The sequence below is a fragment of the Pantherophis guttatus genome, chromosome 10 (genome assembly GCF_059756535.1).
Source record: "Pantherophis guttatus breed Tessera chromosome 10, ASM5975653v1, whole genome shotgun sequence".
NCBI classification, from domain to species: Eukaryota; Metazoa; Chordata; class Lepidosauria; order Squamata; family Colubridae; genus Pantherophis; species Pantherophis guttatus.
In genome coordinates this window covers 2248756-2275920 of record NC_142072.1, presented here as the reverse complement: position 1 = coordinate 2275920, position 27165 = coordinate 2248756, and the positions used below count along the sequence as shown (strand labels likewise).

Genomic DNA, 27165 nt, shown 5'->3' with positions numbered 1-27165 from the left:
CTCAAGTGGCAATTTTGGTGCAATTTTTTTTTTAAAGCCAAGCATATCTAATCTCTCCACTTGTATCTTCTGGCTAGGAAGAAAGAGGAAAATGTTCCCTCAAAGCTCTCCACAGAAAATGATAAGACCAAAGAAGAGTTGCATTGACCATCAGCAGGCACTTCAGATTCATTCTGTCTTCAGACATATGGTAGCCATTTATTATTAAATGGGATTTAAACCTCTACTAGGAATTGAACGCATGGACAATTGCAAGGTGGAAAGGTGTTAGCATTAAAAAGGAAAAAAAAGGGGGGGTGGAATTTCTGGGGTTTAAAATCCACACATCTTAAAGTTGTCAAGTTTGAGAAACATTGTTCCCACATAACTGGAAGGCACTAACTTTAAAAAAAATGCTTTATGTCATCTACAAATCAAATTTAGGCAGAAAAATAGTCCTGTTGCACCGCTAGATCAAGATGCTTTATTGAAAATGCTGCTTAATGTTTTTGATTGTTTTCAAGTCTCTGATTGATTGATTGATTGATTGATTGATTGATTGGAGCTTGTAGACCCCCTCAAATTCAGTAGGATTCTGGCAGACTGAGGAAGAGAGAAGAAGGGTCTATGTTGATATTGATGTGTCTCCCCCCTCCCCTCCGTTGCTTAGTACTTGATGTAGAAAAGGGTCACATTTCCTGTGATCTTGATAGTTTCGATGTTTTTGATAGGGACATAGCGATAGGTGAAGTCGAACAAGTGATGGCCGTTGGTATAAACCTTGAACTTGTGGTTGTCACAATGGATCGAGAGCTGGGAAGACAGGAAGGAGGTTAGTGTTGCAAATCAGCACATCTGGAACACCTCTGGTCCTCCTAGAAGAGTGAGGAAAATCTTCAGGGACGACTCACACCCTGGTCAGCTACTTCTTTATTCTCCTTCCATTGGGAAGGAGATATGGAAGCATAGGCAGCCGCTCAGACAGGCTGAAGAACAGTTTTTATCCATGGACTGGATGGAAAATAACTACTACAGCAACATAGTATGATTGACTTGCGGGGCCAGCGCGACATGCAATAAGTTCACATGGTGCAATAGAATTGGGTGATTGTTAGCAGGATTCACTGGGCTAGGGATTTGTGGGTTTTTTTGTTTTTCACTGTGAATTGTATTGTGTTGGGGGGGGGTGCACGAAGGGAGGCTCAGCCAATCTCATAGTACACATGTTGTACTCTGACAATAAAGGTTTGAATTTGAGCCACAGTCCAAAATCTCAAAATCAAAAAAGCACGGCCCATTCATAAGGAGTGAGGCTTCATTGGGAGAACGCAAGTGCCACACTATTTTCTCACACACACACCAGTAGTGGATTTCAATTTAGGCCGTTACCGTTTTGCTTGTGGGTGCATGTGCGCTCGTGCATGCGCGCAACACTTCTGCGCATGCACAGAGATGTCCAGGCAGGTGGGTGGAGCCTCTCGCTGTTGCCGCTACCAGTTCGCCCGGTCTAGGGCGAACTGGAGGCAACCCAGGGGTGGGTTCTACTTACCTTTACTACCGGTTTGCAACAGGGCCACATGCGCGTGCACTCTTCTGCACAAGCGCAGAAGCGTTTTGATGACATCAGGGTCAGTGGGTGGAGCCTCCCCCGGTTTTACTACCGGTTCTATAGAACTGGTGCGAACCGGGGGCAACCCACCACTGCCACCACTGACACACACACACCACCGAAAAACCCTCAAGGGCAATGCAAAGACAATTTCCCAGGAGGGAGCTAAGAACATGATTCTGAATGGCTTTCTGGTGAGTCAGTTTGACTCTTGTCCACCAGCGGCGGTATTTGTTCCACCAGCCTTCCAGAGGCTCATTTATACTTAGCATCTTGCAACTCTATGGCACTATATTATGATGATTTTATTATGTTTATCTTAATTTAATATTTTATCTCATGTATTATATCATCCACATAACGTGTGTATACCTATACATTTACATATACATTACACACACACACATATATATATATGCTAATCACGGGTAGGTTCTACTTACCTTTACTACTGATTTACAATGGGAGCATGTGCGTGCATACACAGAAGCTTCTGCGCATGCACAGATCTCCCATGATGATGTTGTGGTAGGTGGGCGGTTTTACTACTGGTTCAATAGAACCGGACCGAACCGGGGGCAACCCACCACTGATGCTAATGTTTTATTTAAATGTATGTTTGTACATCAGTGATTGAATGACCTCTGTAGATGCAATATGCTATTTAAATAAAATCCAGAGGTTCAGATTTCAATTCCTCAAAGCTGTGTTAGCTGGGAATTATGGGAGATGGAGTCTTACACCTCTGGAAGACACCAGCTGGATCTTCTCTCCACTTCTGACTGCCTGACTGCCTTCTCATCAGCCAGCTACCCAAGCTCTTTGCTGGAATCCAGGGGTGTCCACACAAGTTATTAAAAGAGAAGTGATACATCAATTGAACAGCGGTGGCTGCCCTTTTGACTTTTTTGACCTCCTCCCTGCAGACACTCCTCCCTGCTAAAATCAGAGAAAAACTGACCTCAAAGTGCTTCCCAGGTTGGAAAGGATTAAAGGGCAGGTTGTGTTCCTCAGTTCCCCACTGGTTATTCAGTAAACTGTTGCGCGCCACACATCTCCATGGCTGCATACGTGGATTAATGTTTAGAGCAAGTTCTTGGCCAGCCATAAGACTGATTTCAAATCTTGGAAAGAGAGAAAAAAGTAAGCCTTTGGAATAAATAATAGGAAGCCTGAAACCTCCCTGCACGCTAGATGCTTCGTTGGTGAAGGCTAAAGGGAAAAAAAAACAGCTCTTGTTTCTCTTTGCAAATGTTATTTATTGGTAGACTGCTGCTGAATGTGTAAGTGCTATTTAGCATTTTAGGTATTAATTCATTGCACTTAACATCCTGACACAATCAAACCAATTCTCAGAGAGCTATAAATCAGACAAACACATTTTTTAAAAAAAACATATTCAGCAGCAGTCTAGCAGTGAATAGTATTCTAATGAAGAACAGCTGATCTTGGATGGATGGATCAAGTCTTACTCATTCTTTAAATCCACCTCCTAAGCCAGAGTTCCCCCAAACTCTTCAACTCGTCAATCCTTTCATCAAATTTCTGATTCCCCACTTTGGGGAAACCTGCTCTGAGCTAACAGCCCTTGCTTCTTCTTGTGGCAATGAGCTCCACAGCCTGTGTTTATTCTGTGTAGAATTGTGCTGCCACTCCCCTTCACGTCCTCTGGACTTAGCTTTTGGATGTGCAGAGAAGATGATGTTCGTCCATTGTGTTCAAAGAGGACCTTGACATCTAACAGGTTGTGGGCTGTCCACGGTGTGTCCGCAGGTGGTTGGTAAGGCCTATACGGGTACGGAATGTTTTGCCACATGTCTGGCAGACATGTGTGGGCACCATTGTTGCAGCATTTGCAGCTCTGGCTTTGCGGAGTGCTCACTTCTCCGCAAAGCCAGAGATGGGAATCAGAGAAAGGAGATGAATCAGGAAAGGGGGCCTAACACTGGCATTTTGCTGTGCAAAGCCAAACCGGAGTCCTGATGTTGTACTTGTGAGCAGAGGGAAAGTTGGGCTGAAATGTGTGATGCCAGGGAGATGCTAGCAAGGTAAGAACTGTGGCCCTGACTGTGGAAAGGCAGCTATGCCCAGTGGTTACAATTCCATTCCTCTACCTGAATCCCAAAATGCATGCAAAAAAAAGGAGAGACCCAAGACCTGGTAGTATTCTTTGGAATAGATCCTCGCATTGTGATGGTCTTGTTGGCTCCCAGACCTCCAGGGATGTTGCCTGTGTAGGGCACCGGCTGAAATAGGCAAGAATCCAGGTTATGCTTAACCTCCTTCTGACTGTGTGGCTCTTATGGCTGCTAGAAGAGGGCAGATTTTAATAGGGGGGAAAGGGTTAAATATTAACCCCCTCCTCAGCCATAAAGAAACTAATTTTCCCTTAAATATCCCATTGATTGATCCCTTTTTTCCCTTTCTGTGTCATCTTTAGAGGCTGAGTGAACCAAAGCACAAATTAAGCCGGAGTGACAGGCCCGGTTAACAAGTTTCTTGATACTTACTGGGGAGTAGAAGGCAGGGTTTGTCATCATCTGGTGGGAGAGAAATCCAAAGAGGCTGTTACAAACTCCATGTTTTCCTCCTAAAATCCCTAGCCCTGGATGTCCTTGCCCGCTGCCCCCCATTTTTTCCTTCTGAGATTTTGTGGTGTCCCATATGAAGGATTCGGCAATGTGCCCTAAAGGATAGGAAGACAACAGTTGCTGAGTTTGTGTGGCACATAAACTAGGTCACTTGAAGCCTTCATGATTGCCCGACTTGGTTAGTTTTAATCTGGGTTAGTTTTGGAGAGGTATCTTAGCTTGTGGAGAATCATTCTATTGTGTGAATGGAGGACACAAGCTTAACCGAAAAGAAAGCAGAACAGAGAAAGGCTATTAGGTTACTCGCCAAGCAAAGTGGTAGACCTTCTAATGAGTAACAAGCAAATGGAAGAGGCTTGATCTGCCTCTGTTCCCTGTGCTGGGAACGATGTCTGGCATCTGGCTCATGTCACGTGTGTGTGTGGATTCTGCTTTTTGGACTTTTGAATTTTGGACTGGTTGACTACTTTGATCTGGCTCTGAAACTTCTGGAATTTCTGGACAACTCTTCGGCATTCTCCCATTCATGAAGCCAACTGTACAGTTTGTTTACATTGCTTTGTTCACCATAAATTGTTCAGCATCACGGTAAACTGACTATCGCCCAAGAAACTCCCTCTTTCTCTCTCTCTCATATTATCTTTGTCTGTGTCCGCAATCAGGACAAGCAACTGAACTCAACACATAAGACTCAATTGGGAATTGTCACCTTTGTTCTGCATAAACATAGAAAGGTATTTGCACCGTCAAATAGTCCACCATGGCCTTGGCCCAACCATTTTTTTGTGAATGGATCACAGAAGGTTATCACCTCAGAATCTGGCTTTTCAGTTGAGAAAACACAAGTGATAGACTTCTAATCTTGTGACTGAAAAGGCAGGTTGCCGCGTTCAGCAACTACACACTCTCTGGAGTTCCCCTTTGTTAATAAGGATGCATGGGCATCTCCTAAATTGAGGGCAGACTTCTTAAAACTGCCAGGTTGAGTAACTCTGCTTTATGGACATTCGCAAGGGGAAGATCCGGTAAATTTGCCCCTTATTCAGTTGTCCGTCCAGGTATCAACCTCAGATAGTTATTTTTTATAGCAAGCAGAATCGTAAATCAAGAAGGGCAGCCATTCTTAGGGGTGAAGAAAGTTTTATGAGAAGAGCGACTGCAGGGGAGAAAGAGAAAGTGGCAACCTGGAGATTGAAGCAACCCAAAATCAATTCCCAAAGAAAGATCAAGGGTCAGGAGGTGATGATTTGTGGATAGCAAACACTTACTGTGTTCTCCATCACTGGTCTTCCCATCACAATCAGAGACTGCAGCTCCAGGTGTCCACTGGCACTGATGACCTGTATGCTTTGTGGTGGAATTATGTGCTTGTAAGTACAGAAGAGGCTCCCGTTCACCAGGATCTGTCAGAGGATAAAACCAGAGGGATCAAGTCTCAGTTGGGATCATCAATCTTGCTTGTAGGGGGGCGGGGAGTGGGGCGGAGAGGAACTGTTTATTCCTGCCAGGAACACAGCCCACAGCCCACAGCTGAGCAGAGTGTCAATACAAGGGGTCAAAAAAGTCAAAATATGTACATGTAAAAAGGGAGAGGCCTTTATTTCACCAATATGCGTTTTCTCCCTGCTGGACCAAAATGTTTTCTCTTCAGCTACAGGTCCTTCCCATTTAGTGACTATTTGCAGTTAGGACAGCGATAAAATAGTAACTTTGCAACCAATCCTTTACAACCTTCACAGGGATTGCAGAAAAAATAAAAGCTGAAGTCTGATCAAAAAAGTCATGGCTTCACTTAACAACCCCATCACTTAATGATTATGTTGCTGGTGCCAGTTGTTGCAAAACAAGGACTACCTGTACATCACTTAAACCCTATATGGAAGATATCTAGCTGGAAAATACATTTGTGGTTCATTACAGATAAATGTCTATGGAGATTTTCAGTCATCCAGGTCATGGCTGTCTCAAAGGTGCTTTTTCAAAAGGCAACTAAAAGGCTTCCTTGTTTTTCCTGGGAAACATTTCGCTTCTCATCCAAGAAGCCTGACTAGGTGGCTCAGTGGCTAAAACACTGTGCTTGTCGATCAGAAAGGTCGGCAGTTCGGTGGTTTGGATCCCTAGTACTGGTCTCCTGCGTGAGCAGGGGGTTGGACTAGATGACCTCCAAAGTCCCTTCCAATTCTGTTACTGTTGAGTAGCTTCTTCAGTTCTGCAGAAGAAACTGAAAAAGCTTCTTGGATTAGAAGCGAAATGTTTTCAAGGGGGAAACGAACAGGCATCTGCAGTCGAAAAGGAGATGCTCTCATGCATACCAACCTGGTATCCCGCCTCTGTGACAACGAAGATGATCTCAAAAGGCTCGCCCTTTCGGAAGGGATTCTTGTATTTCTTTTCCTTTCCCCACTTGCCAGACTGAAATGTGTTGAGCAAAACTTTGTCCACAATAAACCGAGGCTTCAAGTGGAAGGGAATGTCAGCCTCCTTATGCTGGCCACAAGCAAACTCCACCTGGAAGGTCACCCAGAAACTGGAAGAGAGAGAGGAAAAAAGGAAAGGAAAATTAAATGGGGGGTGCAGAAACAGCACAGGTTTGGCCCTTCTTTCTCCTTTGCCCTGAAGCTAAAAATATGTACGATACTCGTATTTTGCTTGAAGAGAAGAATCAAGTTCCTAGCCCTCATGGCTTAGCTGGAGTTGAAAGAAGCAGGAAGTGGAACAATCGAAAGAATTAATCTTGGCAAAGGATTGGGATTATATAATCTACCCTTAGAACATAATAATCTTATCACTATTCTTTTTTTTTAGTCAGATAGCATCTTCCTTTCCTGTGAGCCCCTAAAAGCATGTTACCTTTTGATGTGTTTGAGCACTGTGCCTTGCAAGTACACAGCCATCCCAGGACGGAGTCCACCAGGGACAGAATGATGGTAAGGGAGAGCCTGGAAAACAGAAAATGATGAACCAAACCAAGGACTTTATTGCAAAACAGAACTCTGACTTTCCAGCCAGCCAACCACCATTCCTGTCTTGTATCAGCCTTTCCATGTGGCTTCTGAGTCAAATGAAGATCTCCTGAGAGGGTCTCTGCTAAGGATTAATCCCCCCAATGAGGCAGGGGAAGGAGGATGTGAAGGAAGCACCAGAAGTGCAGCCATGGACCGGTTCTGTTTTAACTCTATGGGTGATCATTGGATTGAGCAAGACTGGCTGGATTGCCAGCCTCTTATCAGATCTCTTCGTGCACTGGAGGAGCTTCTAAGGAAAGAAGAAACTTTGCAAGTGTGAGGGACAGGCTGGTGAGACCAAGCGAGAGTTTGCCTTTTTCTGCGCATTTCTGGTGGGAGGAATTATGTTCAAAAGGAGGAGAATCAAACCCCAAAGAAATGTGGGAAGTTTGACCAATTTATTGTTCAGAAACAAGTGACAAATATTTTCTTTTCTCTCATGGGTTATCATCCCATGTCTCAGAGTCTGGCTTTGCAGTGCAGAAAACAACAAACTTCTAATGATGAGACTGAAGAGATTCAGCCACTACGCACCTCTGGCATTCCCCCTTTGCTAATAAGGAATGGATGTGTGGGTGCCTGCTAAGCCATTCTGGGAAGTTGAGGCCCCACATCTTAAAATTGCCAGGTTGAGTAATTCTACTTTATGGACATCTGCAAGGGGGAAGCACAGGATCTTGGCCTGGGATAAATTGGCTCTCTTTTCAGTGTTTGGTCCTAGTATCACCCTTGGATCAGCGGTGAAAGGCTACCGGTTCACACCGGTTCACGCGAACCAGTAGTTTAAGTAGTTCAGTAGTTCCTCTGAACCGATATTTCTGATGATCAGCTATGCCCCACGATTTAAAATCGCGAGAAAGCAGGAAATCTAGTGAATCTAAATCGCGCGGCACAGCTGATCCCCCCCCCTTTGTTGCTCTACTTACCTTCCCAAGCCTCCTTTTGGTGTGCACTGTGCATGTGTGTGCAGCGCACGTTTGGCATGCATGTGCAGGCATGCAGTGCATGTGCAGGCATGCACTGCGCATGCGTGCACATAGCACAAATTGGTTCAGATTTCACCACTGTCTTGGATGGTTATCTTTGCTAGCATGCAAAAGGGGCAGCCATTCTTAAGGGGCAAGAAAGGTGTACAAGAAGAGCAACTGGCGATTGAATCAGCTCAGAATCAATTGCCAAAGAGAGATCAAGGATCAGGAGATGCCAATTTTCCCATAACGAATACTTACCATGTTCCCCATCGTTGGTTCTCTCATCACCATCAGAGATTGCAGCTTCAGGTCTCCATTGGCACAGATGCCCTGCACATTTTCTGGTGGCATTCTGTGCCTGAAGCTGCATAAGTGGTTTCCGTTCACCAGGATCTGTCAGAGGGCAAAGCCAAAGGGATCAAGTCTCAATTAGGATCATCCATTTTCTTTGCAGGAAGTTCCTGTCAAAAACACATCCCACCCCAAAGCTGAGCAGGGTGGCCATAGAAGGGGTCAAAAGAGTCAAAATGTATATTTAAAAAGGGAGAGGCCTTTATTTCATCACTGATACCCATTTTATTTCCCCTGAACCAAATTGTTTTCCCTTCAACAGCAGGTCATCCTCATTTAGTGACTGTCTGCGGTTAGGATAGTGCTGAAATAGTAATTTTGTGACGAGTTTTGGCATTTACAACTTTCACAGGACTGTAGAGCAAAAAAAGCTGAACTCTGATCATAAACACGATCACAGTTTCACTTAGCAACTGCATTACTTAATGACAAAGATGATGACCACAGTTGCCACTAAACGAGGACAACCTGAACATCACTTAAACCCTAACTGGAAGATATCAAGTTGGGAAGGTTGACATTAAATATATTTGTGGCTCATTCCAGGCAAAGGGTGAATTCTGAGGGGGAAACAAAGAGGTCCCTGCAGTCCCAAAGGAGCCTCTGTCACATGTACCAACCTGGTATCCAGCCTCAGTGACCATGAAGATGGCCTCAAAATGCTCGCCCCTTCGGAAGGGATTCTGGTGTTTCTCTTCCTTTCCCCACCTGCCAGCCTGAAGTGTGTTGAGTACAACGTTGCCCCCATTAAAGTGAGGGTTGAAGTGGAAGAGAACATCAGCTCCCTTATGCTGGCCACATGCAAAGTCCACATTGAAGTTCACCCAGGAGCTGCAAGAGAGAGGGGAGAAAATGAAGAGGAAAATTAAATGAGAGGTATAGAAGTCTCAGAGTACAATTCTGACCCGCTCCCTTTTTCTTTTTCTTTTTTTCTTTTCTTTGCCCTGAAGCTAGAATCTGTAGGTTCCTGCATTTTTGCTTGAAGAGAAGAATCAAGTTCCTAACCCTCATGGCTTAGTTGGAGTTTGAAGAAGCAGGAAGTGGAACTTTCTGAAGAATTAAAAAAGGCTTTAATATTGCCATAGAAATGGGATTATGTAAACTTTCCTTAACAACCTAAAAATCTTACAACTGTTCTGGGTAAAGTAGCCTCTTGTCCTTCCTGCGAGCCCCCAAAAGCATGTTACCTGTTGCTGGGTTCGGGCACTGCGCCTTGCATATATACATACATCCTCGGATGGAGTCCACCAGGGACATGTTGATAATAAGGGAGAGTCTGGAAAACAGAAAATGATGAACCAAACTCAGTGACTTTATTACAAAACACAACTTCGACTTTCAAACCAGCCATTATGAGTCCGTAAGCCAAGAGCACTGAGGACCACCCGAGGGGCAGCGATTCTTAGGGGCCAGGAATGATGTATGACTGGAGGGGAGACAGAGGAAGTAGCCACTTGGGGATGGAATCAGCCCAGAATCATTTTCCAAAGAGAGATCAAGATCAGTACTACCGTAATGCTCTCTACATGGGGCTTCCCTTGAGGAGCACCCGGAGGCTCCAACTGGTGCAGAGTGCGGCCGCGCGGGTGGTTATGGGAGCGACGTGGCATTCCCATGTAACACCTCTCCTGCGCAAGCTGCACTGGCTCCCGGTGGTCTTCCGGGTGCGCTTCAAGGTTTTGGTTACCACCTTTAGAGCGCTCCATGGCTTAGGACCTGGATATTTACGGGACCACCTGCTGCCACCAGTAGCCTCTCACCAGCCAGTACGCTCTCATAGAGAGGGGCTCCTCCGGGTGCCGTCGGCCAAACAGTGTCGACTGGTGGCCCCCAGGGGGAGAGCCTTCTCTGTGGGGGCACCTGCTATCTGGAATGAGTTCCCCCCCGAGATATGGAGGATCCCGGATCTATGCACCTTCCGCCGCGCCATCAAGACCTTTCTATTTCAACAGGCTGGCCTGGCCTAACTTTCCCTTTTTAAATTGTAAATTTTAAATTTGTCTTAACCATTGGGGGTGTTTTTAATTTGTCCCGGGCCAAATTATTTAATGTGGTTTTATACTGTCTTTTAAATTTTGTAATCTATGTGTTTTATTTTTTGACTGTTCACCGCCCTGAGTCCTTCGGGAGTAGGACGGTATATAAATTTAATTTTATTTATTTATTTATTTATTTATTTATTTATTTATTTATTTATTTATTTATTTATTTATTTATTTATTTTTCGGATTTCTATACCGCCCTTCTCCTTTCGGAGATATTTTATAATAAAATAATAAATAAATAAATAAATAAATCAGGAGGTCCCGACTGGCCCGTAACAAACACTTACTGTGTTCTCCATTACTGAGCCTCCCATCATGGTTAGGGATTGCAGCTCCAGGTCTCCCTCAACCTCAATGCCTTGCACTCTTTCTGGTGGCATTCTGTGCTGGAAGCTGCAAACGGGCTTCTTGTTCACGATTATCTGTCAGAGGGATCAAGTTTCAATTGGGATCATTCATAAAAAAATTTTTCCAGAAAAAAAAAAACCTGTTTATTCTTGCCAGGAACACATCTCTCCCCCAAAGCTGAATGGATATAGAAGGACACAAAAAGGTCAAAATATGTACATATAAATAGGCAGAGGCCAGTATAACCGTTTTTCCCCTGAATCAAAATGTTTTCCCTTCAGCTACGGGTAGTCCTCATTTAATGACTGTTTGCAGTCAGGACAGGGATCAGTGGTGGGTTGCTACCGGTTCACCCCGGATCGGGCAAACTGGTAGCGACGGTGGCGGGAGGCTCCGCCCACCCACGCAGATGCTTCTGTGCATGCAGAGAAACGTTGCATGCGCAAGTGAGCGCGCACCCACGAGCGAACCAGTAGCGACGGGTTTTGAAACCCCCTACTGACAGGGATGACATAGTAAATTGTGACCAATCCTAGCATTTACAACCTTCACAGGATTGCAAAACATAAAAAAGCTGAAGTCTTATGATAAATACAATCATTGTTTCACTTAGTGACTGCATCATGTAATGAAAAAGATGCTGGCCTCAGTTGTCGCTAAACAAGGACTACCTGTACATTACCTGTACATTCTGGAAGTTATTGAGTTGGGAAAGTCGGTATTAAATACATTCATGGTTCATTCCAGGCAAAGGGTGAAACCTGGGGGGTGAAACGAAGAGGCCCCTGCAGGCCCAAAGGAGCTCTTCTCATGGGTACCAACCTGGTATTCGGCCTCTGTGACTACGAAGATGACCTCGAAATACTCGCCCTTCTGCAAGAGCATCTTGCAACTTTTTTCATCACCCCACCTACTGGCCTGAAACGAGTTGAGCACAAATTTCTCATATTCAAAGCGAGGGTTGAAATGGAAGGGAATGTCAGCCGTCTTACGCTTGCTACAGGTAAAATCCACCCGGAATCTGGAAGAGAGAGAAGAAACTCAAATAGGAGATTCGGGAATCTCAGAGTAGAGTTCTCGCTGTTCCCCCCACCTTCTCCTTTGCCCTGAAGTTAGAATCTGTAGAATGCTGGGGTTTTGCTTGAGGAAAAAAAAAATCAAGTTCCTAGGCCTCATGGCTTAGTTAGAGCTGGAAGAAGCAGGAAGTAGAACTATCCGAAGAATTAAGAAAAGATTTACTCCTAGCAGAGAATTTGCATTTTATAAACTGCCCTTAAAAATATAATAATCTTATTACTACCTTGCTCAAATAAGTTTAATAATCTTATTTGAGCAAGGTAGTATTTTCCCCTTTCCTGTGAGCCCCCAAAGAAACGTTACCTTTTGGCATTTTTGCGCACTATGCCTTGCATATATACAGACGTCCCAGGTTGGAGTCCACCAGGGACAGAATGATAGTAAGGGAGAGCCTGGAAGACAGAAAACAATGAATCAAACCAATGATTTACTGAATTTGTTTGGCAGTTTGCACAACCTTTCCCTGAAAGATTACAACTGACCAAGCTCCTGGCGCAGAGGAATCCATTTTGGTTGATTAGTAACAGTAACAGAGTTGGAAGGGACCTTGGAGGTCATCTAGTCCAACCCCCTGCTCACGCAGGAGACCTATACTAGGGATTCGGACTGCCGAACTGCCTGATCGACAAGTTCAGTGTCTTAGCTGCTGAGCCACCTACTGGACCCATGCAAGACTCTGTGGATCTATCCAGGGAGAGGCGGGATGATTGAGGATGCTCAACCATCCACTTCTGACCTTCACATCTTTTTTAATGGCCGGATGCCCTTCCTGTTGCCAATGCAGAGTTTTGTTCAGCAGATATATTCTCAATATGCTGAGAGAGAGAAATATCTACCTCTACCTAGGTTCGAACTCACAGCCTCCTGATTGTAAGATGAGAGCTCCGCCTTTAGGCCATCACACCACTCCTTTGTTTACATTTCTTTGTTCACTGTAAATTGTTCAGCCTCTTAGTAGCACTGAAACACTCTCTTATGAAACACTTACCAAGTTGCCCATCATTTGTCCTCCCATCACAGTCAGAAATTGAAGCTTCAGTTCTCCATCCACACGAATGTCCCGCACACGTTGTGGGTGCATTTTGTGCTTGAAGGTGCATAAGAGGCTCCCGTTCACCAGGATCTGTCAGAGGGCAAACTGAAAGGATTTGTATACATGTAAAAATGGAGAGGCGTTTATTTCACCAATACAGTAGAACTCTGGTCACGACCATAATTCATTCCATAACTTTGGTCGCAACCCGATTTGGTCGTGATCCGAACCTAACCAAAATTAATGCAAGATTAATGCAGTGGCCACATAAGGTCACTGTTTTTTGGCGCTTACAAAAAAAATGGCGCAGAAGGGGAAATCGGCCGCAGCTGTGTTTGATCGCCACCCGAGTATGTGTTCGTGACCAGATTAAAAAAAATCGATTTGGTCATGATCAGAAGCGTCCATGACCAGAGGTTCTACTGTACATTTTTTGCCTCCTGGGTCAAAATATTTTCCATTTAGCTCCTCCTTTAGTGACTGCTTGCAATGATAAAATAGTAACTTTGCAACCAATCCCGGCATTTACAACCTTCACAGAACTATAAAGCAAAGAAAAGCTGAGGTCCGATTCATAAACACAGTCACGGATTCACTTAGCAAGCACTTCACTTAATGACTAAGTTGCAGTTCCCAGTTGTAGTTCATTAAATAAGGTCTACCTTTACATCACTTAAACCCTATCTGGAAGATATCAAGTTGGGGAAGTTACTATTATTCGTGGTTCATTCCAGACAAATGGCAAATTCTGTTGGGGGAAACAAAGAGGCACCTGGAGTCCCAAAGGAGCCTCTGTCAGGTGTACCAACCTGGTAACCAGCCCCATTGACAAAGAAGATCATCTCGAAATGCTCGCTCTTTTGCAAGGACATCTTGTGTGTCTCTCCATTTCCCCACCTCCTATTCAGAAACGTGGCAAGCATAATTTTCTCCTCATTAATGCGAGGACTCATGTGCAGGAGAATGTCGGCCTGTTTTCCCTGGCTACGGGCAAAGTCCACCCGGAATCTGGAAGAGAATGAGGAAAAAAGAAGAGGAAAATTAAACAGGAGGTGCAGGAATATCAGAGGAGAATTATGCCCCTGCCCCTTCTCCTTTGCCCTAAAGCTAGATTGCTGAGTTTTTGCTTGAAGAGGAGAATCATGTTCCTAGTCCTCATGGCTTAGTTGGAGTTGGAAGAAGCAGGAAGTGGAACTGCCCAAAGAGTTAAGAAAGGTTTTAATTTTGGCATAGATTTGTGATTACCGTATTTTTTGGAGTATAAGACGCTCCGGACTATAAGACGCACCTACCTTTTTTGGTGAGGAAAACAGGAAAAAGAAATCTGCCTCTGCCTCCCAGCAATGTTGCCTCGTTGCAGCAAACAGCAAGCAGCCTGCTTTACTTTCATTTTTGTTTTCAGCATAGCTTGATTAGCACAAGAAAAAAAATCTGCTCCCAGCAATTTACCTCTTTGCAGCAAGCAGCGGAGGCCCGCGCAGCAATAGGCAATGGCAATCCCTGCAGCCTGAAACAGCTGAGAGTCGGAAGGCCAATCCAACGGACAATCAACTTGTGCTAATTAGGCTGTGCTGAAGCTGAAATGGGCTGTTTCTTCTTGCTGCTTGCTGCAAGGAGGTAAATTGCTGGGAGGCAGAGGCCAGAGGGTGGGGGCCAGAGAGTTACATTTGGTGTATAAGACGCACCCAAATTTTCACCCCCTTTTAGGGGGGAAAAAGGTGTATCCTATACTCCGAAAAATACGGTATATAAAGATAAAGGTTCCCTTCACGCATATGTGCTAGTCGTTCCCGACTCTAGGGGGCAGTGCTATTTCTCCGTTTCAAAGCCGAAGAGCCAACGCTGTCAGAAGACGTCTCCGTGGTTATGTGGCCAGCATGACTAAACGGCAAAGGCGCATGGAACACTGTTACCTTCCCGCCAAAGGTGATCTCTATTTTTCTACTTGCCTTTTTTACCTGCTTTCGAACTGCTAGGTTGGCAGAAGCTGGGACCAGTAATGGGAGCTCACCCTGTTACGTGGCACTAGGGATTCGAACTGCCGAACTGCCGACCTTTCGATCGACAAGCTCAGCGACTTAGCCACTGAGCCACCACATCCCTTTTTTGGATTATATAAACCAGGGGTCACCAACCTTTTGGACCTGAGGGACCACTAAATTCATAATTATAAATCCCACAGACCACTAATATGATCTGCCTAACGATCTGCTGGGTGGGCATGGCTAGGTGGTCATGTGACTGGGTGGGCGTGGTCAACTCGATGTCACTTACATCGAGGGGTGCCTCACCGGCCTCTACTTGCGCTGTCCGAAGACTCCCCACCCAGTCACTCCTCGCCTCCCCGCCTGGGCTCCTTAGGGCCCCAACAAGAAGCAAATGTTGGGGCTAAGCAACCACCGTGAGAAAAAGTTGGCAAAACATCTCAGTTCAAATTGGATCTGACCGAGAAGAAGGCTCAGCAAAAGCACCTCACTGAGGACTAGGAGCATAGGCTTTCCAAGCAGAGGGAACACCTGCAGGAATTCAAAGTCAGGTATCAATGCCTGGAGGCTCAGCGGGCTGAGATGGTCAGCCAGTTCCAGGCCATGATGCAGTCCTACTGGAATGAGGCCCTCCGGCTCTTTGCCACCCGCAGCACTTCCCTCCAGACTTCACCCAAAGCCCCACACCAGGAGGCTGAAGCAGATCCCAAGTCAGAATTTCTGCCCCCCTCCGATCCACACAAGAAGACCCTGAAGGAGGAGACTCTCTGCAGCAACACAAACGTTCATTGCATGTATTCAGCCCAGGGGCCGTAGTTTGAGGACGCCTGATTTAGTGCAATATAAAAAATGCAAATAATTTTTCTGTGGACCACCAAAATTTTCTCGCGGACCACCAGTGGCCCACAGACCACCAGTTGGTGACCGCTGATATAAACTACCCTTAATAACATAAACACCTTTTTACTATTGTTTTGAATAAGGTAGCCTCTTGCCCTTCCCATGAGCCCCCAAAAGAACGTTACCTCTTGCTGTCTTTGGGCACCGTGCCTTGCACATATATAGACATCCCAGCATGGAGTCCACCAGAGACAGGTTGATGGTAAGGGAGAGCCTGGAAGACAGGAAACCATGAACCAAACCAATGACCATTCTTGCAAAACACAACACTGACTTTCCAACCAGCAGAATAAAGATAAGAGGGGTGATTGGTTCAGATTAAAGAAGAATATGAAAGAAAGCAATAGCAGAAAATAAACAGAATTTACTTACCATTTTGTCACTATTGGAGAATATACTCTAAAATGGAAATGAAAGGATATATTTATAATTATGGTGATGACAGGATACCCTACCAAGATATTTGTGCATCAGGCCTGGGCCACTGTTCTGTGTTCAAATCAAGACTCCGTGAACATCATAGAGGGTATTAACGTCAATGGGACGGTTTGAGCAAAGTAGATAAAGCCATTTGAACCAATAGAAATAAGCAACATCAACCAACAGACACAACACAACTGCAGTGATCCAAGGAAATGGCTACTTTCCAATAATCCAGTACAATAACACACGTCTTCTCTCTCCATGCTATCATTGCCATCTTCAACATTATATAGCATAAGGTAAAGGTAAAGGTTCCCCTCGCACATATATGCTAGTCGTTTCCAACTCTAGGGGGCAGTTCTCATCTCCATTTCAAAACCAAAGAACCAGCGCTGTCCGAAGACGTCTCTGTGGTCATGTGGCCAGCATGGCTAAACACCAAAGGCGCACGGAACGCTGTTACCTTCCCACCAAAGGTGGTCCCTATTTTTCTACTTGCATTTTTTACGTGCTTTCGAACTGCTAGGTTGGCAGAAGCTGGGACAAGGAACGGGAGCTCACCCCATTACGCGGCACTAGGGATTCGAACCACTGAACTGCCGACCTTTTGATCGACAAGCTCAGCGTCTTAGCCACTGAGCCACCGGGTCCCTTATATACCATATCATATATTTAAATCGATAATTGTATTTTTATTTTATTCCTCAGATAGGGAATATGATTTCTTATCCTAACATAGAAATGATGAAGGCCAAATAAACACACATTAATTAAGATTGTTCTTTCAGGATTTGATCTTGTTTTCATGAACAAAAGCTTTGGGCAATTTTTTTGGGGAAAAAACATATTAGTAATCAGCTTTTACAAAGAGTTAGGGATTTTTAAAAGATATTTCTTTAGTTAATTAACTAAAGGTTTAAAAGGTTAAAAGAAAAAGGTCTTTCAAAGTCCACATTCTGGACAAAGAAGACCACTGGTCTGAAAGAAAAGTCAAAGTGGCCATCTATGTTAAAATTGAACAGTCCTCTCTCAACAGTGGGGAAGGGATATGACACACCTATCTCCTCTCTGTAGCACACTCCTTTCAGCAGTCCCAAAAAGGTTCCACACCCATTTGCACTCTGATTCAGCTGATTCTAAGGCTAACTGGAGATACTGGTTCAGGTGCAAGAAGAAATTAAAGGAAGAAATGAAACAAGATACATCAAGGCTACTTACTTCCAATTCAGCCAGAGGACCTTGTTTGATGAATGCCTTCTACAAAGGAAACAATGTGCATCAGTTCTATTCTAATAAGATAACAATCACTAAATATACCATCACAGACAACTTCAGTGCCATTTATCAGTTTCATCTATATCCAGGGGTGGGATCCTACCAGTTGAACAAACGGTTCGGTGAGCCCGCATGCGCAGCTTCCATAAAATTGAAGTTTTGCGTTGCAAACAAGGAAAGGAGCAAGGAAAACAGCTGAGGAGGGCCAATTCAATCTGCCATCCCTGATCAGCTGGGCTTCAGAAGCAGAAATAAAGGTCAGCATAACCCAGGGGTCAGGTGTGGGTTCTAAAATTTTTTACTACCAATTCTGTGGGTGTGGCTTATTTTGTGGGTGTGGCTTGGGGGTAATGTGACTGGGTGGACGTGGCCAACTTTTTTTTTTTACTTTTAAAAGCATTTTTTCTACAATCTTAAGAGGCTGCAAGAGGCTGCAGGAAAAAATGCTTTGAAAAGCCTCTGCTGATCAGGCAACTCAGCTGGGATCGCCAGAGGCTTTTAAAGGCATTTTTTTTCCCGACAGCCTCTTTGGCTGAAAAGGTTGTAGAAAAAATGCTTTTAAAAGCCTCTGACGATCCCAGCTGAGCCGCGCGATCATCAGAGGCTTTTTTTTTTACTTTTAAAAGCATTTTTTCGGCCAAAGAGGTTGTAGAAAAAATGCTTTTAAAAGTAAAAAAAAAAAAAAGCCTCTGATGAGGTGGGCGGGGTAAGTGAGCAGCGACTGGGCCGGGGACCAGTTTGGGGGCGTGGCCAGCCAATGTTATTACCAGTTCTCCGAACTACTACAAATTTTTAGTACCGGTTCTTGTGAACCGGTGTGAACCGGGATCAACCACCACTGCTGGGGGTGGGTGGGCAGGCCCACTTTAATAGCAACAGAGAACCGGTTTGCTCTAGGCAGGAAGTGGGAATGGAGTGATAAATTAATATGAATTAATAGCATTCTGAGACTTGCTATTACAAAGAGTTTTTGTGATTTTTTTTCTTAAAAGAAACATGATTATGCAGCTCTTCTAAAGGTTTGCTGACATTCTCTTTTAACCCTTTCTCCTAAGCCAGAGGGAAGGCCCGTGAAGCCAGACACTTTCAAATTCCAACAATAATCAAAAGGATGCCCTCTTTCCAATGTTCCCAAGAGCTTATAGCTTCCTGCTGGAATTCTTCCTGAAATGCCTGGAGATCCTTTTGTGGGGAGTGAGGCTCAAGAGATCTGCTCTTGAAAATAGCCTTTTAAGAAAGGATAACGTAGAAGATATAGAAGTAATGAGAGAAGTTAAGTATGTATCAACTTACCATCAATTGATATATCGCTTTTTCACCATGCGATATTCCCTTAAGAACATTTAAAACCTTCTGCATGAGGTCCTACATGGAAAGAGAAAAACCATTAACCTCTTTTATGGATTCCTTCGTAGCTACTTTGTTCCAGTGAATGATATGAGCATTGGGGTGGGTCTTGCCTGGGCCACTGCAGTCCATTAAAATAAACTGGTGAGGCCTTGAGGGACATAGAGGATATTGACGTGAATGGCCTCACATCATCAGAAAAATTACAAAATGCCACATCAGCCCTTTGAGGTAGGCCAAGGTCAAGGAAAGGCCATAACAGGGATTCCAGAAATGCCATTATATTGTTGTCAGATTTAGTAGCAGAATCTTGAAAACCCATCCAAAGCCTTCATTACGCCTTTTTAAGGACAAGAATGTCAAGCTGAGGCGAGTCTGACTCCCTTTCTACTTACACAGAGTTAAATGATCATTTTCTTCTCCTTCCCCTTCTCAGGGGAAGGATACTGCAAAATCTCCATTCCCACCTCACTCCAGGGGAAGGATACTGCAAAATCTCCATTCCCTCCACACTCTGGGGCCAGCCAGAGGTGGTATGTGCCGATTGTCCAAACTACTCAACATTTCCGCTACCGGTTCTCCAGAACCTGTCAGAACCTGCTGAATAGCACCCTTGCTACAAGCCATAACCCAACCTGAATATTAAAACCCTCTTTTGACCCAATCAGTCTTCAATCTGAGTGCAATTTGGACCTCGTAATTGAGTTGAAACCATTTGGCATTTTGCACAAACAAAAATCACAAAAACAGAGAAAAGAAAATTTGTAGGGACCCTTCCCATGCCAAACATTTCCCCCACCACCCCAGGATAGTTTCCAACATGGGTGTATTTTAAATGGTAAAGCAGGGAGTCAAACTGCTTTGTAAAAACTAGCCCAAAATTTTAAGCCTTGCCTTCTTCTTGAGGCTCCGGGGACAGTGGCCATAGCAGTGGTGAAATCTAAAATTTGTTACTACCAGTTCTGTGGGCGTGGCTTGGTGGGGGGTGGTAATATGACTGGGTGGGCGTGGTCAATTTTTTTTTTACTTTTAAAACCATTTTTTACATGTAAAACCATGTAAAAAAAATGCTTTCAAAAGGCTCTGACGATCCCAGCTGAGTTGCCTGATGGTCAGAGGGTTTTTAAAACTCTGGGATCATCAGAGCCATTTAAAAGAAAACAACTTTTTTTCTTTTAAATGGCTCTGACGATCCAAGCTGAGTTGCCTGATCAGCAGGCAACTCAGCTGGGATCGTCAGAGCTTGGCTCGTCAGAGGCATTTAAAAGGAAAAAAAAGGCTCTGATGATTGCACGGCTCAGCTGGGCATGGGGGGCGGGGCCAGGGATTTTTGCTACCAGTTCTCCAAACTGCCCGCCGCCATCGCTACCTACTCGCCCGAGCCGGTCCGAACCGGGAGCATTTCACCCCTGGGCCATAGGGGGAGTTGATTCCATGCAGGGAGGGTATTTCACAAGGGAAGAACAGAGGATGAACGAAGAGATGCTTACCAGGAAATCATCCACTTCGCAATCGCTTTGTATACATTCCTGCAAAGAAAACAAAATACAGTATATTACTTCTATTCTGACATATCATACATGACTTCTCTAACCCGGATTCTGCTGTTTAAGATGGGCAGCTATATAAATCTTTGGAAACCATGAAATAACCATGCGATTATTAGAAAAGATATATGCCGTCTTTGATAACCTACATGAGATTCGCTCCACCCATGCTACAGACGAGAGGCATGCATTTCTTATCAGAACAGATTGTGATAGGGTGAAAAAGGAACACGTGGATGAACTGTGTTCTGGAACACGGTTTGTTTCATTCTCTTTTCAATGTTCTTCCACATTTACAGAATTCACAGAGAATCCAATGGAATAATCCTTGTGCTGAATTTCAGCTGCATGCCATTAACAGAAAAAGCAGTTGGGGCAGAGCTGGATTTCAGCAGGTTCTGACCAGTTCTGGAGAACCGGTAGCAGAAATTTTGAGTAATTCAGAGAACCGGTAGTAAAAATTCTGACTGGCCCTGCCCCCATCTATTCTCTGCCTCCCAAGTCCCAGCTAATAGGGAGGAAATGGGGATTTTGCAGTAACCTTCCCCTGGAGTGGGAGGGAATGGAGATTTTACAATATCTTTCCCCTGCCACGCCCACCAAGCCACGCCCACAGAACCGGTAGTAAAAAAAAATTGAATCCCATCACTAAGTTGGCGGTTTAAAGCTGTTTGGGCATTAAATCTCTACATTCCATATTCGTAGTCCTCGGCTTACAACCAATCGCTTTGCAACTGTGTGAAGTTGCAACAGACATTCCTAGTGTGCTTACAACTCGGTTCCAACAGCTGGGCCCCTCTGCCCTGCTGTCGCCTCCCCACATGTTGGAACCAGCCCATGTTTGTAGCATCCCAAGGTCACGTGATTACGATTTACAGCAAATGCAGTTTTCTGAAAATTACATTTACTTCCAGTTTTCTTCCAACCCAGGGCTTAATAACTTGAGCATTTCTGAACAACTGTCTCAAAAAACAGTCATAAACTCCAGCACATAAACTGTGCTTTGCTTTCGCACATGGCTTGCACACATGCACACGGCTTTAAAAACATGGCTATATAGGACGGCATAGCGCTGGGGCGCAGGTCCTACAGGTCGCAACTACCGGTTTGCCCGAACCGGTCTGAACCGGCTGCAGCCCACCACCGGTTTGGGTTTGGGGTCAGTGTTATTGTAAGACTAAGATGCTTCATTGAAAGCAAGAAGCATATTGCTCAAAGAAAAGGCAGAAGATGAAGAAAGAGCTACTTACTGTTAATTTGTCAAGATCGTCATCATTCAAAGATTCCTACAAAGAAACGAAGCACATCAAATTCTATCCTAATAGTAGACACCCAGGACTGTGCCATCTCTGTATGCCATCACTACAATCATAGGTATCATTGATATGAATTGCTGCTTTCCTCCATTCAGTCATAAGACTAAAAAAAACCATAATGAATGAACGGTGTTCCGAGTTTTTTCTTTTCTTTCTCTTCTCAATGGTGGTTCAAAAACAATTTAGGATATCCTGAGTCCAAAAACCTTATTTAAGTACTCAAAATACCACTTCTTCCATCCACCCAGTACTTTAAGTACTTTGAGTACTTAAATAAGGTTTTTGGACACCCAAACTTTGGGGGAGATCAGTAGAAGTATTAAAAAAAAGTTTTTTTTTTTAAAAAAAAAGAATGAGTATCATAGATTTAATCACGAAAAAAGACAACTATCCTTCTAAATATATAACTTGGGTATTGCTCACTGCTCAATCTTGGTGTGGGAGGGGTAGAATCCCGAAAGTGCTGCTTGATTGTGTGCAAAAAAGGTAATTCAGGTTATCTGAAGAACTCTCTCACCCCCATGAGATTTGGCCTACTCCACCTGAGCCAGCAGAGGGGGCATTCTGCAGATTAGAGGTGGGTTTCAGCAGGTTCTGGCCAGTTCTGGAGAACCGGTAGAGGACATTTTAAGTAGTTCGGAGAACCGGTAGTAAAAATTCTGACTGGTCCCGCCCCCATCTATTCTCTGCCTCCCGAGTCCCAGCTGATCAGGAGGAAATGGGGATTTTGCAGTAACCTTCCCCCACCACACCCACCAAGCCAAACCATGCCCACCAAGCCATGCCCACAGTACCGGTAGTAAAAAAATGTTGAATCCCACCACTGCTGCAGACCCCATCAGTCAAGGAATTTCAGCTAATGGGGTCCAGGAGAAGAGCCTGTTCTGCAGTAGCTCCTGCTCTTTGGAATATTGTGCCCCCTATGTGAGATCCACACCCACCCTTTTGACCTTCCGTAAGGGCCTGAAGACCTGGCTCTGTCAGCTGGCAGGGGACTTCAAAGAGGGCTGCCTCCTCCTGGAGGTTGGGAAAGACCCAACTGAACCCATGTACTTTGTCTTCCCCTTCTCCTCACCTTTAAAGTTATTTTTTACGGTTATTATTTTTTTGCTTTATTATTTTAATTTGCAGTTGGTTTTCATGTTTTTAAGCTACCCTGGGTTATCTCTGGAAAACATAGGTGGCACACGGGAATTAAATGAATAAATAAATAAATCACAAGGAAAGGGGAGAAGTTGGTCAAAAAACACTTACCATTACTTTTGTTAGCATTTCCTCACCAATTCCATTCTACAACGGAAACAAAGAGTAACTGCACTTTTGCTCAGATGCACACTTCTGGTCAGATGTTCTCACAATGAGTAATTTTGAATTCAGCGAGTATTGAATTGGTGTTTGTTGAGCATGGGTGGAAATAAGAATCCATAGGTTGATTATAAATTGCTTTTTACCCTCCAGGAACCTGAATAATTAAGGATTGGGATCACCCAAGGGGAAGCCACAAGATAAACCAAGAAGTACTTACCATAGCTTTTTTCATCATTTCACTGCCGCTTTTCTACAAGGGAAATGAAGGGTATCAGCCTGATCTTTACATGATAACATATCTGACTTCTCTAACTTCTCCATCTATGGACAGCAGACATATGAATGGCTGCATTCTACAAATAGGAAATATATACTTGTTACTATAAGAATGAGTGATAAGGCCAAAAAACCCAAACATGAATGATTAGTGTTCTGATATATTTTTTATCTTTCCTTTCTTTTTTCAGTTATTCTTCCACACTGGCACAACCACAATATGCATAAATAAATCTGAGGATTCAGGACACCCAGGATCTCTCTATTGTAGCCATGCCATCACTGCCAATTTAGATATCATTGTCAAATAACACAAATTGTTATTTCCCTCCAGTTAGGAAACACATATTTGTTATCATAAGAGGCAGTGCTAGGTAGGGCCAAAAAACAAATCCGAATTAACAGAGTTCTCAGACTTTGTTTGGTTTTTTTTTACGACGTCTTCAGACAGCGCTGGCTCTTTGGCTTTGAAACAGAAATGAGCACCGCCCCCGAGAGTCAGGAGCAACTAGCACATATGTGCGAGGGGAACCTTTACCTTTATGCTATTATTTCTTTTCATTTTTCTTTTCATTTTTATACATGTATTGTGAAATTCTAATTAAAATATTAATATGGATATATATGATATCTATAGAGATAGATATCATATATAGATAATATATCAATGAGAGCGTATGCACCAAAGACAAATTCCTTGTGTGTCCAATCACACTTGGCCAATAAAAAATTCTATTCTATTCTATTCTATTCTATTCTATTCCATTCCATTCCATTCCATTCCATTCCATTCCATTCCATTCCATTCTATTCTTTTATTCTATTCTATTCAGGTGTGGGTTCTACTTATCTTTACTACCGGTTCGCATCACACCCATGCAGATCACCTATGATGATATCTGGGTCAGTGAGTGGAGCCTCCTGCCGGTTTTACTACAGGTTCTTGCGAACTGGTCCAAACTGGGGGCAACCCACCACTGATTCTAATATATCTTATCATATATATGTATACATGTATATGGTGTAAGATATAGGAGAGAATATCTTTTAAGTCTTTCTCCTAAGCCACAGAGAACACCTGTGAAGCTGGACACTTTCAGCTTCCAACAATAGTCAACACAATGCCCTCCTTTAAATGTTCCCAAGAGTTTATACAGTAGCTTCCTGCTGGAATTCTTCCTGAAATATTTGGAGATCCTTTGAGGGGAGTAAGGCTCAAGAGAGCTGCTGAGATCATAACTAAGAAAGATAACATAGAAGACACGTAAGAAATGAGAGAACTCAACTGTGTAACTTACCATCAATTGATATATCAGAATATCATCCTGAATTTTTCTCCTAAAAACAGATAATATCTTCTGCATGAGGTCCTGCAAGGAAGGAGAAATAAACATTACCCTCTTTTATGGATTCCTTCATAACTATGTTATGCCAGAAAGATCTGGGTGGGGGTTGCCTGGGCCACTGGCATCCATTAAAGCTAATTGGTGAACGTTTGAGGGCCATGGAGGATATTGAGGTGAATGGCTTCACATCACCAGAGAAGGCACGTAAAGCCACCTTTGAGGTAGGCAAGGTCAAAGAAAACCATGGCAAGGATTCCAGGAATGCTACTATATTATTGTTGGATTTAGTAGCAGAATCTTGAAAGCCCATCCACAGCCTTCATTACTCCTTTTTAAGGACAAGAATATCAATCTGGAGCTAGTCTGACTCCCTTTCTCACCCCTTCTACTTACACAGAGTTAGACGATCATTTGCTTCTCCTTCCCATTTCTTAAAGCCAGAGATTACTTTCTCTACAAATCATATCCCAATCTGAATACTAAGACACTCTTTTTACCACTCAGCCTTCAATTTGAGTGCAAAATTTGGATCTTAGCTGAAACCATTTGGCATTTTGCAGAAAGAAAAACCACAAGGCAGAGAAAAGAAAATTTGTAGGACTCTTCCCATGCCAAATACTTCCTCCAGGGATAGTTTCCAAAAGGTTTTGATCACACAGGCAACAAAATGAAATGGGGTTAGGGTTAAGAATCAGAGTTATAACTTATATGGCTTTAACAGCTATGATTTATAGTCCACTACAGTAATGGCCAAAATTATGGAAACCTTTTGGGAAAAGTGTATTTTTGAGGTTTGATGGCTAATAACACCACTTTTTTGGGGGGGGGCATTTCAAGATAATCCTATTCCACTGCTGGAATGGCCTGGGAATAGCCCAGACCTTCACCCAATTGAACATCTATGGAACCGACTAAAGCAACTTGTTAGTCAGAAGCGACTCAGCAATAAAACTCAGTTAACAGAAGCAATCATTCAATCTTGGTTTCACGTTATAACAGCTGCAGAACTAAAAGACTTGGTTCACTGCATGGGAAGACGTTGTAAGGCCGTCATTCATGCTAAAGGTTACCCAACTAAGTATTAACTGAGAGGGCAATCATTTTTGTATATCTTGTTTTTTTCTATGGTGATAATTTTTGTATATCTAATTTTTTCTACATGTTTTACTTTTCTTCTTTATACTGTAACTGCTATTCTAACAGCAAATGCCTGGTAGGTTGGTATGAATTTGTTGGTTGTCTCAGTGCTGGGGATCTCTATCTTACTTTATGGAATGTGGTTATTTGGATGCTGGATTGCAAGATAGTTGCTAGGTTAAAGATCCTGGCTTGTAATCAGACAACCTGTGGGATTCCTTGCTGCTCTCTGAGCTTGGTTGCTTCCCTTCTAACAGTACTATGAATAATAATAGCAACAACAACAATAATGGATAATCCCGTGGACCCTTCCTCACTTCTGGGTACCCTGCTTTATAGCAGTGCAGGCGGTGGGGGTATTTTAGAGGGAAAAGAGGTGCCTCAAGTTGCTTTATTCAAAACTGGCCCAAGATTTTAGCCTTGCCTTCTTTCTTGATGCTCTGGGGACAATGGCGATGGAGGCTGAGTTGGGAGCAGACTCACAAAAGGGGGATTTCATCGCATGAAAGGACAACATTTCACAAGGAAAAAACAGGGGATAAACAAAGAGGTACTTACCACAAAATCATTCATTTCACAAACACTCTGGATACATTCCTGCAAAGAAAAAGAAAAAAAAATTATGACTTCTATTCTGACATGCTATCAAAATATGACTTCTCTAAGCCGGATAGGGCTGCATAAAATGGGCAGTGCTGTTATAACACAAGGAAGCTTCATTACAGGCAAGAAGTATAATACTTCAAAAGAAAAAAAGAAAAAAGCAGAAGATGAAGAAAGCTACTTACTGTTAATTTGTCCAAATCGTCATCATTCAAAGATACCTACAAAGGATCGAAGCACATCAAATTCTATTCTGATAAAAAGACACCTGGGACCTCTCCATCCGTGCCATCACTACCATCTTAGATACTTTTGGGTTGCTCTCCTCCCCATCTTTTAATAGTATTTATTACAGTTGTTTTTTTTTTCTTTATGATTTGAATGTATAGTAGTTTTAATATTTTTAAGCTGCCCAGAGTCATCTATGGACAAGATGGGGTGGCACAATAAAGAAAGAAGAAAGAAGAAAGAAAGAAAGAAAGAAAGAAAGAAAGAAAGAAAGAAAGAAAGAAAGAAAGAAAGAAAGAGAGAGAGAGAAAAGGATGAAAGAGCTATTTACCATTAATTTTGTTAGAGTGTTCCCATCAATTCCACTCTACAAGGGAAAAAAGGGTATCAACTCTCTTCTCACATGAGAACATATGACTTATCAAACGGAGCCATTTCCTACATGATAAAATTGAATTCCACATT

The 27165-nt window shown here is 43.5% G+C and overlaps 1 protein-coding gene across 2 annotated transcripts; it reads right to left on the bottom strand.

Annotated features, from left to right (window-relative positions):
- Window positions 1–380: 380 nt before the first annotated feature.
- On the bottom strand, window positions 381–27165 carry LOC117677723 (uncharacterized). Of its 2 annotated transcripts, none has more exons than XM_034438129.2 (27): window positions 27032–27165; window positions 26658–26693; window positions 26428–26466; window positions 24685–24756; window positions 23328–23360; window positions 23057–23092; window positions 21737–21772; window positions 20430–20468; window positions 18886–18957; window positions 17536–17574; window positions 16267–16293; window positions 16020–16108; window positions 13819–14017; window positions 12965–13099; window positions 12280–12368; window positions 11722–11920; window positions 10839–10973; window positions 9694–9782; window positions 9127–9337; window positions 8414–8548; window positions 7030–7118; window positions 6496–6706; window positions 5448–5582; window positions 4099–4128; window positions 3746–3834; window positions 2550–2712; window positions 381–792 (listed from the first exon to the last, which is right to left on the bottom strand). In XM_034438129.2, the coding sequence occupies exons 1-27, from the start codon at window positions 27032–27034 to the stop codon at window positions 646–648; spliced, it is 2577 nt and encodes an 858-aa protein (XP_034294020.2). In that variant the 5' UTR covers window positions 27035–27165; the 3' UTR covers window positions 381–645. The 2 variants fall into 2 exon arrangements, 1 of the variants encoding a protein (XP_034294020.2); XR_015729483.1 differs by having other exon boundaries at window positions 450–792; window positions 4099–4274.

Excerpts from the sequence above, each read along its gene's own strand:
- LOC117677723 (XM_034438129.2), bottom strand. Across the intron at positions 10,974-11,721 it reads TCACAGAGGCCGAATACCAG|ATAATCGTGAACAAGAAGCC; the intron begins GTTGGTACCCAT and ends TCCCTCTGACAG. Across the intron at positions 5,583-6,495 it reads TCACAGAGGCGGGATACCAG|ATCCTGGTGAACGGGAGCCT; the intron begins GTTGGTATGCAT and ends ATCCTCTGACAG.